Here is a 13871-nt window from a genome sequence, read left to right on the forward strand (position 1 = left end):
AATCTATCATTTTATATGTGGCTTTTCCAATTTAATAGAACTTTCATTTTCTCACTGTCGCTTTCTTAAACTATTGATTGGTATATTAATTTATGGCAAGGGCTTGCTGTAAGAAAAATAAATTAACTTACCCAAAAGTAGGCAACCTTTAAACAATAAAATTGACTGTTTGAAAAACCATCTGTTTAAACTACATAAGTCAAAGTTTTATTAACGATACTTAAATGTAAGCCATTTACACTGGGACTAAGACTAACTTACACTAAGATTGCACATTTCCGGCCCAAGACTGCTGACATTTATCACAATACGCATCCGTTACGAAACTAAACGATTTTATTTGATGGTTGATTGCACTTGGATTTCCTGGGTTCTTCGCTTTTCTTGATCTTCCGTTGATACCCGCACTTTGCGTATTGGATGCAGTTCCCAAGGGTTTCCTCTCCTTTAATACTAATTATTACCAGCTAGCTTAGATCTATAAGAATTGCACCTTGTGGTTTGGCAAGAATCTCCTATTTATTGCACTGATTGCTGCTATTGCGTTGCTTACTCCTAAAATAGTGGAAGTCTTTCGTCTGCTTCTGTTTCCTCTTATTGCACGTCCCTAGAAACTAGTTACCTACTAACCTACGATCCCTATCCTAGCTCTTCCGAATCATCTTGTAGAGCACGGAGTGCGTTTCGATGCTCTCCGCCCCGGACTCCCACATGTCCTCCGCATTGGTCTCCTCGTCCGTCTCCGAGGAGCCGCAGCAGGTGCTCCTTCCGCGTCCATTTTCATCCGAGGAGTAGGATGACATCGTGGTGGTGCTGCCCCTTACATTTCGCTCCTGCGAGTTCGTCTGCGAATGCGATCGGGTTAGGGTTTTATCCGAATCCGCATCGCTCAGATCGCCGGCAACCACGGCTATATTCTCCGGCGATCGACGACTGTGACCCGGAGAAACCATATGCTCGAGATCTTCGAACCGATTGTCGTTCGGTCCGCTCTCGTCCTCGTTGTCCTCGATGGTGTCCACCCGGATGATCTGACCCCGGCCGGAGAGCATCTTGAAGTTGTACCGATCGTAGACACTGCGCTTGTACAGCTCCGTGGAATCGGTGCTCATGTAGCCGCTGTCCAGTTGCCCGAAGCGCTGCTCGTAGTACGTCTGGCTGCCCGGCTGTCCCATTCCGGCGGACTGAGCGGCATCCTCGATGATGGAGGCGATGCCGTCATCCTCCAGGAACCCGGCGGAAGTTTTGCTTCCATAGGTTGGAGCAGGACTCTGGCTGGGACTGAACTTGTTGGCCGCCATGGTAACAAACTTCCGCCACGCGTTCTTCAGATCCTTGGCCTTTTTGGCGCGATCCTTCAGTCCGATGGCTATCTGCATTCCATTTGTGAGTTGGGCCTGCTCGATCTCGCAGCGGTAGACGGTTTGTACGTTTCCGCCGGAGCTGGCGTTTCCGGAACTGCTGGCCGCCCGTTGAGGGTAGGCAATCCCCACGGGCACCCCGGCATTCCGGTACATCTCCTTGGTTCGCTCGGAAAGATGTCCACTGCTCCGGTTCGAACGCGAGCTAATGGATAGAGCGTCGAACTGGGCGAGTTCCACCTCCTTCATGGCCTTGTTGCTGAACTCCGGCTCGGGAGCGGTGTCCTTTGGCGAGGGGGTGTCCTGTCCCGGCTTGGAGGACTCCTCCCGCTGGCTCTTCCGCCGATTGAGATACTTGGTCAGGCTGTAGTCGTTGCGCAGGCTGTTGATCTTCTTGTTGTACATCTCGTAGTCCTCCTCCTGCGATTTCGCACCCATCTTCTGGGTCTTGCCACCCTTCGAGTGGCTCCGCTCCTCCGTGGTGGCCGATATAGCACTGGACATGGTGTTGTTGCACGAGTTCTCGAACTCCGAGACCCCGGTGACCTCGGTGATCTCGCTGTGCAGGCTGTAGGCATCCTCCTCGGCTCCTCCGGGGTTATCCGATGAGTTTGGGGGAGGCGGAGGCAGTGCTCGCTTTCCCTGAACCAACGGAGGGCAGTAGTGCTGATTGCTCTTCGGTCGAGGAGGTGGTGGCTTATCCACAGGCTTCGGTGATGAAATCGTAATGGTGGTCTTGTTCACCTTCGTCACATCCACCACCGAGTGGGTGGGAGAGGTCTCCATCAGGCGCTGGCGACGGGAGTGTTTAGCCTCCAAGGTGAGAATCCGACCCTCTTCCTCGGGGGTTGGCGGTGCCTTCTTCTCGTACTTGCCGCTCTCCTGGGCAACCAAAGGTGACTCGTAGATCTCCCTCAAGTTGCGAAACGAGTTGCTCGACCGCAGGATGAAGGAGGCGGTCCTCGGCTTCATGGCCTGACTGGGAGCCGGACTCAACTGGCGACTCAAGTCGGGCAGGGAGCTAATCTGGCTGAAGTCCGAGTCGATCTGCTTGTGGCCATCCCAGGCGGAGATGTCGCAGAAGCTCTGCTTCTTTGGCTTGCGGTCCAATGTGTCCGGCTCGAACTGATCGCTATCCGTTCGCTCCAAATCGGAAGGGGGTTCGTGCTCCACCTCGATGGTCATGCTACCGCGAAACGGAGTGTCGTACTTGATGCGTGCCGCCGCCTCCTTCTGCCTCTGCTGCTGCTGGCCAGGATGCGGATGCTGGTGCTTGGCAGCCAGGCGCTTCTTCATCTCGCCCTCCTTGCGAAATCCGTCCAGGCGATCGTACACTGTATGACTGATCTCCATCTCCTCCTCGAGTGGGAGAGCCGTACTCAAGCTGGGACTCAGCTGGGAGCTCACATCCGAGGAAGGAGAGCTGGAGGAGTGCGAACTCTTCCGCTTGCTGGGCTCCAAACGCTCCAGGCTATCCGTTTCATAATCCACTATTAAGTACTGCGGGGATTTCCTTCTGTAGATTGGGGAGTCTGGTTGGAACTGCTTGAGAGACTTGCGACTCAGGGAACTGTAATCCGGAGTGGGCACCGATGGAATGCTGCTCTGCGTGCTGCTGTAGATGTCCTTGATCCGCTTCTCAATGGTGCTATCGTAATCTGGAGTGGGAATGTGCGCAGCGTACTCCCGTTTCAGGGAATCATAGATCACCTCCGCCGGCTTCATGTTCCTCAGCATATTGTAGTGCTGGCGATCGAAGGAGGTGAGCGAGGTGGGTGTGGAGTTGGCGGCGGCGAACTGTTCCAGGACCTCGCTGCGCTTCCTCAGCGACTTGGAGCGACTGGAGGAGCTGCGCAGAGAGGCCGCCGGTGAATCGGCCAGCATGAACTTGGGATTGTTGTATATCTCCCCGCCAGTCTCCGCAAATCCATAGACATTGGCCGCCACGGAGAAGGCGGAGAATCCCTCGTAGCTGCTTCCCACGGGAGTCTTGGACTTGGCATTTTGCTCTGGACTGTTCTTTCCGGGACTGCGACTGGATTGAGAAGTCAGTGCTGGTGAGCTGGACTTGGTAGGACCCTCTTCTGGCTTGGATTTCTGCATGGGAGGTGGCGGTGGTCGCTCCTTGGGCGCTGTTATTTCCTTTCTCAGGGATCCCTTGCTGGGGGAACCAGATGCCTTCTTCGTAGTCGGATGACCAGCTCTATCCAAGGTCTTTTGAGCTGGAGTAGCCTCCGAATTGGGTACACTTTGCAGCCACTGCTCAATGCTGTTCCTCTTGTCACCCATTCCCTTGGAAGCCAAGCTCTGCTGCAGCGGAATGTTGAACATGGTGGGTGAACTCGAACTGGACTCCGGCTGCAGTTCCTCGGGAATTATGTTCAGAGAAGGTTGATAACGCTTGGCGGCCATCTTGTACTTGGCAATGGCAATGACCTCCCGAATCTTCTGCAGAAACTCAATGGCAGCTTGAGGCGGTTCCTTAAAAAAAAGAAAATTTAGAAAAGGTAACACATATTAACTAAGATATATTATAATAACAAATTATACCTAGATTATTGTTATTTATTCTTAACTTACCGCCAGTAAATGAGGCTCGAAGTAGGCCGGATTGAAGTAGAGCTTCTTGCGTACATTTCCACTGACCATGGCACGCAGGTTCTCCAGCTTCTCCTCGCTCATCAGCTCATCAATCACCGCCACATTCTCAGCGGGCAGGCACTCATTGTCCTGCAGGAAGTCATCCACATCCAGAGCGGCATTATCTGCTCCACCAGTTGGTTTTGGTGACTTGCTCAGCTGTGGATGAACCAGCACCGAAGTCTGCAAGCAATAAATCATTACCTTTCATTTGTAAACGATTAGTTTTCATCAAACCACCTTGATCTTCTCCTCCATTTCGCACTCGGAATTCGAGTTGGAAATATCGCTGGCAAAACCGGAATTGTGCTCCCTTTCGCTCAACTGGGGAAAATGCTGCAGCAAGGGATTGTTTTTCACAATGCCCAAATCCTCTTTGAGACTACCGATACTAGTGCGTGTATTGGACTCATTTCCATTCCCCAGACCCATACTGTTTGAGGAGTAAATGCTGCCCACTCTGCTGAATGGAGCTCCATAAGTGACCTGATCGTTCTTGGGATAGTTGATATCATTGGTCAAGTTATCCAGCGAATGGCGAGAATTGTGGCGTTTGCGCTTCTTCATGTAGAGATATAGAAACACGGAGGCCACATAGATCAGACCCAAGAGCAGGCTGCAAATGCCAATGACCACGTATTCCCGCATAGTCATGCCATCCGAAGTGGAGGCCAAAGTTGTGGAGTTGGCTGGTTGGAAAAACACCTCGGGGACATCTATTAAAAATGGTTAGGGAGTTACACTTCCTATATTTGAACCCTTCAATATATAATATATTGTTACACTTACTGTGGGAATATTTCACGGGACTTCCGTTCACCCGGAAGGCAACACACGGCGAATGAACATTTCTGGGCGGCATTAGAGGTTCGCCCTTCAAATGGCCACTGGAATTCAGGGCCACCGTCATATCGCGACACACCAAGTGGACCACAATCAGGCGACCCTGCATCTTCTGGCGGAGATCGGCTTCACCCAGCCACAAGAGGAAGCTGCGTCCCTCGTCGCGGAACAACCGAAAAGGGTAGTCGGTATCGATGGGATTCCGCAGATCCGACCAGCCATTCGAACTCAAATACTGGGCACCAGTTACAGCACAAACCGGAGTCTGAATGCCTATCAAATAAACATTATTATACAATTTTAGTACAATACAAATAGGCTAACAAAATGGATGTAAGCTTTGGGTCGTAAATTAAAAGCAACAAACCATCAAACTCTTTCTAATAAATCGTTGACTTTCACAAATTTAAATAACTTTGCAAAAAATACTCTTCACTGTATGGAATGTCAATAAATCTCTTGAAATATGGATAGTTAACATAACCAGTTAATGTAAAGTGCCGTAAAGCATGACAACTTTTAAGACTTTTCCAATTAATATTATATCTAATCAGGATTGTCAACGAACTTGACGAAATAAGGACATTAATAAACCAGTTTGTTTGGCAAATAACCACTTAAGATTATGCAAGGTGATAAAGTGCATTACTTACTGGCAAAGCTGATCTCCCTGCTGGGATAGATGATCTGACCTTTGAGCGGCAGGAAGACAAATGGAATCTTTTCCGACGAGGAACCACTCACGAACGGCGAAAGGGAGCACTCTATGACAATGGATGGAAAAATGGGGAAACGATTAGGTTTTTGGGGTGTCGGAGGTTGTGGGAAAATACAGTCAAATCACTGCGATAACGATCGACGCTTATCAATTACGACTCGGAATCGGAATCGGTAGTGAAACTTCATATTTGCGCTGTTGTTTTTCCGGACCGCCCAGCTCTTACTTTCTGTCCAACTGGGAGTCCGATTCCAAGTCCAATTCCGATCCGCGAGTTGGATTCCAAGTGACTGCTGAGTTAGACCCCGAAATGGCAGCGGGCTGAGATTGTTTATGTTGGCTGGCAGACGACGGCGAAAGTTTCCTTTCATTCATTAGCAGCGGGGAAACAAGCGATTTGTTCAATAATAATAACATTTTTTCCCTCTTTGCGTCACGTTTCGTTTTCATTCTGCAGCCCTGCACAATTTCAGTAGCTGTTATTACAGCATTTCTTTCATTTGGTTCGACTTTTTTTCTACTTTTTTTTTTCTGTCGAATTTTTTTTTGCTTTTTCAGTTGGGCAACCATTGTGCTCGGATATGACAAAACAATGGATGGAAGGTGTCTCATATGTGGGAGCAACTCCCACCGCGAAATGGAGCACACAATTTCGTTTGGGAATCGTTTTTAAGGCCGGAGGCTTCCGCAATGTTTACTCAGCTTTACTCACCATGGATATCGTCCACGCAGATCCCCAGGTCCTCGCGATAGGCCCTCTGGTAGGGAAGACATCGGCAGGTGCAGCCACTATCCCCACTGGAGTCTGGATTAGCCATCTGACTGCGACCCTTTTGCATCTTGAGACGGCGGGTCAAGAGCTCCATTTGACCGCCGGCCAGAGACGAGGTCGCCGGATTGAGTCCACCTGTGGATTCGAGGATTTTGAGATTTGGGGGTTTGGGGGATTTTCACCGATTATGACAGGCGCGCACTTAAATGCTAATCCAATGCTCACCGTTGCCTTGGCCGCCATCGCCGGACGAACGCACCAGGGAAGCCGTTCCGCTCGAGAGACCGATGCAGGTGTCCGCATTGCAGGCGCTGCTCAGACCTGCGGGGAGAAAACGTTAAGATGGATTGAGCCGGGACTTCACAACATCTTCGTTCGATTGACGGCTAATCAGGCGGGCTGGACCGGACTGAAGCCGGCCTAACTGGCAAAATTAATGCTGCTGTCAGCGGTTCAGCCACGAGGAAAAACAGCCGCATCACGCAGTCGAAGATGCCAAATGCCAATGGCAGTGACACTGGCCATGCTTTTAGAAAAATAAGCAAGATTCAATAAAGCATTTTAAGTATTATCCATTAATTCATCGAAGAGAATTTTCCATAGCTTGTAAATCAGCTTATAGTCTTTGATATATCATATATCTTTTTGGTGTTTTAGTTTACCAAGTTTAGATTATAAAGTTTTTAATGGGTAGAGAACACTTAACTGTCATCGCAAATAAATTGAATTATGTTTTAGCATTTCGCTTGATAAATTAGCATACTAAGAATTAAATACTTTAGAAAAGTAATTTGTTTTATGGAGACTTTTTCTAAATAGCCATCTACAATTATTTATCTCTTGGAAAAGAAGAGAAGGTGTTGCGTGTTAAGAAGGTATCTACTTTAACCATTAAGTATAAATAACATTAATTGTCTAGGAAAGCAGTTTTAGAAAAGATTTAAAGTATTGGCCACCTGTTAACGCATTAGGAACGAGCTGCGGAGTGACGTTAATGGGTATGTTTGGTGTTTGAACCGATTCCCCCTTCTCGATCATATATAACTCACTCGGGAGCGTATAACTCACCTGTCGTGTGGAAGGTATCGCCGTCATGATGTCGTGTCAGGTTGACGAGTTGCCCGCTGCTCTGCTGCAGTTCCTCCAGCAGAAGGCTGGCCGGCATCAGTGGCTCCTCGCCGAGATCTTCGTCGGGATAGTGGCTCCTCGCCCTCGGATGCGCCGGTGGTCGGGGTGCCGAAGTGGGCGTGGCAGGCGGCGGGCGGGAGAGGAAAGCGAGCAGAAGGAGCAGCGGTAAGGATTGGAGCCGCATCTTAACAGCAACATCGCTGGACGAAACACACTCAGGGGGATTCTACGGCGCAGCTGCAACTGGTTGGATAGAAAAAGAGGGGAGTGAGTGGGGTGAATAAAGAAGACAACCGCTAATTAATTAAAAAGAAGTCCAAATTCGTAGGTAGCGAAACGAAACGAAAGCGGCCGAGCAGGCAAGTAAGTTGACATTCTTTGGGGCAGCGCTTAATGAGGCAGAAATTGTTTAGTCCGTTTTGCTGGAAATGGAGCAACATCTACATCGAGTTGGTGCTAGTTGTAGTCCGGCGGCTAACGGACAACATTTAAACAAATGTTGCAATTAAAACTCGTTCTGGCGGCAAGTGTATACTTATTGGCCGCCACGCAGTGGGGAGCAGGCATAATGCCCCGGCCGCTGTTCCAGTGGATCAAGTGCGTCGTCGCAGTGGGAAAACGCTAGTTTTCTGCGTGTACCGTTACCAAAAGCCCGCTGCACTTGGCTTAGAACACCCCGTTTATACCGCTAATCAGTTGCACTTTAGCTGCTTTCGGCCAGGCCAATTTACATAAATATTTCACACACACAGCGCGGAGCGCTGGCACCACAGAAAAATTATTGGGGACTCCTAACTGTTCATATCTACGAGTTCTACTGATCTTAGAAGAACAGTGTGCCTGCCGTCTTTTTTGGCTCTTCAAAAGAAGAACAAAAGAGACGGGTGCGTGTGAGTGGGAAGGGAAGAGGTGGGGGGGAAGAGGGAAGGTATATAATATCTAGAGCCATAATGTGCGCGCGAATGAATGAGAGAAGAAAGCGATAAAAAGCAACAGTTGCGGCCTAATTTGAAAGTAAAATTTCTTTACAAAACGCAGTAGAACAGCAACGAAAACTACAACAAAAAAATACACAAATAAATAACAAAAAAAGCTCACTAAAGTTCGGAGCCTTAGTCTTTTGATTGACCAGTCACCGTCATAATCACCATCCATCTACCTTGGAATCTACAAGCTTAGCCATCGCCATCTCGCCATCTCCATCTATCACTCGACTTGCTGTACAGTTATGGCATTTAAAAAAAATAACAACAATATCATTTCTATTATTTCTCTTTCTTTTCGATTTGTTTACGACTTTGCCTTAGTTATTCGGTTTTGGTTTGATTTTAGGTTGTCTAGTTTTCGGCTTTTTCGGCTTGTCTGCATTTTCGAAACGAATTTAATGGCAGTAATGACCTGCTTTTCGCTTTTCCAACTGCAACATCAGCAAAACCCACAGAGCAATACCAACTGAAACTGATGCGATTTTGATGATGCTGGGAAAACTACGTAAAAAAGTAGAAGACTGATGATTCTGAGATCTGTTTTATGTGGCTTATAGTGAGTGGTACTATGTAGTGTATGTAGTCGCACTCTCCACGGGGCACCAATGCTGGGTCTTGACTCTTGCGCACTCGACTAAACTCAATTAACAGGTAATTGAACCCAACTGCATAAATTAGCCATATTCCATCTATTCCATCTCATTTCAGCCCATTGCAGCCCATCATCCGCCGCCATGTACGCGATCATTAATTATTGGGCAACACGAAAGAGCGTGTGCGCATTGTTCTAAGTCTGTGCATAAATTTATCCATAATAAACAAGAGGCAGCACTGCAATAGCAGCCTGATCGACGAGGGAGTACCCTCGAATTTATAGGTTTGTTCAACAGAGCGTTAAGTTCTAGAGACCAAAAAATTACCACTGCCTTTGGGTGTGTTTAAAATTGGGTTAACACAAATGGGATGAGCGACAATAAAATACAATAAATTGGTAGGTTTGAAATTTTTTGAAATATGTTCAACAGTTTTTGTGTGTTGTTGTGTATAAACAAAACAAATTTTTTCATCAAATCGTGTATTAAAAACTTACATTCAATTTTTACCCCTACTTATTTACTTATACAAAATTTTATTAACATCTCAATTTGTTCGTGAAACTCAAACACTAAAAATTAATATGGATTGGCTTACCCACTTGAATATTTATCTAGTCTGATTTGTTAATTCAAACCCCACCTCTTGAGCATTAGTAAGTGTGAGTAAATTTGTCAACTTTATATTCACAGTCCCAAAATAACATTTTAAAAAGGGTTCATTATTAAACCCATCGAAGTCATTAACTGTCTCTTTCTGTTTGAATAGTGTGCTTTCTAATGTGGTTCAAAAATAACTTTCAATTTATGCTAACGGTAATTAACACCTAATCTGTTTTGACGCCAATAATTTAATAATATTTTTTAACTTCAGGAAATAGATTTAGAGATATATGTACTTTCCCCTGGTTGAGCATGCCCGAGAAAACTGGCGAGGGGTATTAAAAATTACCACAACGCATTCTAACCTGGCCATTGCAATTCACATGAACATGCAGCGAGCATGGAGCTCGGAGCTCCGAGATTGGAGCTTTGCAGTTGGCCGGGAAGCATCTCCGGGGAGCAGATATGGAACCATTGTCTGGCCGGAGCAGCAGCTACACTTCCGAGTGCAGTCGACGTCACACTCGGCGTACTTTTAACACTTAGAACACGGCAGCGGTGCAACTAAAATCAGAAAGGCGGGGAACTCTGGAGAATCATCCCATATAGCCAGCATAATAACAAATTTCAAATTTATTCCGCTGTTATTTTTATTATCTTGGGTTAGTCCATTGTGTGGCCAGAGGAGCGCATCATTTGCTCGCCGCCTTAATGTGCTTTAATATGTACTTAGGCCCGCCGGCTTAGGGCCAAGTTAGTTGGCTGGCTAGCTGGATGGCCAACGGTTTCGGGTTTCGGGTAGTTGTTAAAACCGAATTACGGCAGTGCAATGCCCGGTGTTTTGCTATGGTTTTTGTTTTTTCTGCCTTTCCAGCAAATTACTTTCTCCCAAAAAAAAGCCGAAAATAAAAAAAAGGTTTTTCAATTTGGGAGAGTGCCCATGCCCAGTGACCTAAACTCAATTGGCAATGGTCTGATTAACCCAAGCCAAGGGCACAACAAGCCCATTTCCCTGCCAACAAAACAGATAGTAGATGTGATCTGGATGTTCCTTTTTTCTTTTTTTTTTTTTTTTTTTTTGTTGTACTCACAGCAGAGCCCGGTTTAAAGTTGGTGAATAAATTAACACCTTCGGCCGTTAATTTTCCTGACAAGGTACACCCAGGATTGCTTTTCGCACATAAACTTAAGCGGTTTCTTTTTCGGTTTTAACTTTGTTAACTTCACTTTGCATCTGCTGGCAGCATTTTCACACATTTCTTCGGCAGCATTTTCTGCACGTTTTTCAGCATTTTTGAAACATCTTCATCTCGTGCCACACACTCGAAGACAACACTAAAACAATCTGAGCCGCGATAAATGTTATTGTTTTTAGAAAATTCGCCTCGTTTCGTTTCGGTTTCTTTTGTTTTTCCCTGATGGCCGCAAAGAAAGCGAAGACAGCGGCGGCTTTTCTTCGCGTTTGGGGTTTTTGGTCACTTGGCTGGGGGGATTTTCTTCTCGTTCGCTTTTCTTTTCTCGACCCGCTAAGACGTCTATCAAGGTCGCCGTCGGTGGAGCGACTGCCAAAGCGATCGTGGCCCAAAGAAACCAAAGCCCCGAGTCGTGGAAAAGATCAGAAGAGAGTGAGGCGGTGGTGGTGCGCTCTTAAACGAGTTTTCTTTTACCCAACTCCACGCTCTTATATCTCGAAAGTATAAGTTCGGCTTGTGAGTGTTTTGACAAATTGTACAACCAACTGCTAGGTTATAGCCAAGTGTTGTGATGTGTGAAGCCGAAGATCTCCGGCTGCAGAAGACTAATTAACGAAGACTGGGACAGGTTCTGCATCGCACATACGCCGTGTGGTCGGCGGCGGCGGAAAATGACAGGAATCCCCAGTACCGTTTCGAAGATTCACGCTCCAGTTTGATAAAAGCCGTGGACCAAGAAAAAAAAAAAGGAAAAACACAAACAAACGTCATTTGTCATTGGTTCAACTCAATTTATGACAATTTACCCGCTTTAGTTGCGCTCGAGTGTGCAGCTGCGTTTCATGGAATCTTCAGATCCGAAGAACTGCGAGGCAGAAAAACTGAAGATTCCAAGATCTGAAGATCCAAAGATCCAAAGATCCGGAGATCCGTGCTGCAGAACAAGTGAAAACTTTCGAAAAGCTATACGGCAGGTGGAGTTATGGGGCTGCCTCGAATTACACAGCCAATCTGTTTGACATAAGCGAGTTATAACATATATAGTAAGGCGGTCGGGGCAACAAGCCAAAAAGACAATTACCGCAAACTGGTTTCAATTAAAAACAGTTAAGCAGCACTGGCACAAAAGCCCGCAGAAAGACACAAAACAAAAAAACATATAGAAATATATAGAAATATTGGCATCTCCTTTTGCTGGCGCTGCGTACGTGCAGTTTCCCAGTTGGAGACTCCAAACTAGTGTCTTCAGTACCGCAGTCTTCAGTACGCCAGTCTTCGGTCTACAGTCTACAGTTTGCCGTCTGCAGCCTTCATCGTCTTCATTCCCATCTCGTCTGGCCAATAATTATACTTTAGTTGGCGACGCGGCTGCAACTATTTGCTTTGGCTGCATTTACAGTTTTGGTTTTTTGCCGCTAAAGTTGCCGCCCGTCATTTAGAAAGTTTTAGTTTCGCAGATCTCCATCTAATGATACCCAAGATCCCGCCTTCTTGCCCACTTGGCTACCACTCCGCATTATCCATTTAGTCCATATAGAGTTCTCGGTAAATGGCCCATCGATCGATGTATTTATGTTTTTATGACTGTGTCTATCTGCATTTCATGACGCTCAATGCTCGAATTTGTATTTCTGTGTCAGTCGGCGATTCGAATCTCCTGATGGCTGTGGCCATGGCCGAATGCTCCTTTGGGCTCTTATCTATCTGGCTGGAATAAATTTGTGGTCGATTTGGCATTGCGTTACCTACACACAATTGCCCGCGTATCTGTTCGCCATTTACCCATGCATGATCCATAAATCTTTAACTGTAAAAGAAGCCAGCTCCAGCTTCAGTTTCAGCTTCAGTTCCAGGTTCAGATTCAGGTCCAGGTCCAGGTCCCGGTTCAGGACCACATGCACATCCACAGCCCGGTCCTCGTCCATGTCGTTGTCCATGTCCACATCCATGTTGAGGTCCAACTTATGCAAACTTTGGGCACACGTCTCTAGATCGCCGGCGGTGCAGCGGTGAGTCGTCTGATCTGTGGCTGCTGCTGCTGGAAAACTGGGAAACCAGTTCACGTCTGGGATGAGTACACTAAGAAAAAATCATATATAGTTGAGAAAGAGTGTATTCGTATCTTCTTCTCTAAAGGGAAACCTCTTCTTTTGTTCCTAAAGGCAATTGAGTCTACTAATCTCCGTAACTTATTTATCACTTTCAGTAATGAGTTGGAGTTTATTATTTGTATAAATATTTCCCTGTGCACCAGGATTGCGGAGCTCCTCCTCTGACTTACAGCTCCCTCTGGCCAACATTATTCCCCATGTTGGCTAGTTATTGATACGCCAGTGGCGGCGGAGTGGAGTGTGCGGACGAGCTAAACAAACTTGCAATTGTATTCATAAATAACTATTGAGAAATGTGTTCTTTTTTCTCCACGTCTGCGGTCGCGCACTTATTACCAATTGCTTCTGCAATAAACATGAAAATGCGCTCATTGAACTTGGTCCACATCGAAACCCGAGTCCATAACGGTTAATGGAGGATGCGATGGTGATTCCCGCTCTGGGGATTTGGTAGTTACTTAAGCTGCCCACTGACCGAGATCTCTGCATCCCTATATCATCCAACTTGTTCACATTAAAGCCTGAATTAATTACAATATTTTATGTAAGCTAAAGTAGGTTTCTTTGAGGATTGTTTAATAAAATGTGCACATGATTCCTAGATTTCTAAAAGGGGAGCGACAAGCATTTAATCACTCGAACTGGAAATTAATGAATGCACATCACGCGTTTTTCCCGTCATAGCATTTATAATTACTTCTCGGCTCCTTTGCTCTCGTGCTCTTTAATGGGTAATTAAAAATCAGGTGTCAAACCATAATCTATATGGCTACCATTTTCAGCAAGTGATTTTTAATGGCTCGTAAAGTTTAATGAACGCAATAGAAATTAATGGACAAGTATGTTTAAGTTTAGAATTTCCATCACATAAAATCCTTATGGGATGTACTTATGTTTTTTTTACTTGCTTAAAACCTCTTTTA

The 13871-nt window shown here is 46.3% G+C and overlaps 1 protein-coding gene across 1 annotated transcript; it reads right to left on the reverse strand.

Annotated features, from left to right (window-relative positions):
* Positions 1 to 184: 184 nt before the first annotated feature.
* On the reverse strand, positions 185 to 11192 carry LOC108086470. Its single transcript, XM_017183397.1, has 9 exons — positions 10736 to 11192; positions 7403 to 7705; positions 6560 to 6655; positions 6275 to 6469; positions 5498 to 5608; positions 4791 to 5117; positions 4242 to 4717; positions 3942 to 4184; positions 185 to 3842 (listed from the first exon to the last, which is right to left on the reverse strand). Exons 2-9 carry the CDS (start codon positions 7644 to 7646, stop codon positions 645 to 647), a joined length of 4890 nt encoding a protein of 1629 aa, XP_017038886.1. The 5' UTR covers positions 7647 to 7705; positions 10736 to 11192; the 3' UTR covers positions 185 to 644.
* Positions 11193 to 13871: the final 2679 nt, after the last annotated feature.

Source organism: Drosophila ficusphila, unplaced genomic scaffold (genome assembly GCF_018152265.1).
Source record: "Drosophila ficusphila isolate 14025-0441.05 unplaced genomic scaffold, ASM1815226v1 contig_414, whole genome shotgun sequence".
Lineage (NCBI taxonomy): Eukaryota > Metazoa > Arthropoda > Insecta > Diptera > Drosophilidae > Drosophila > Drosophila ficusphila.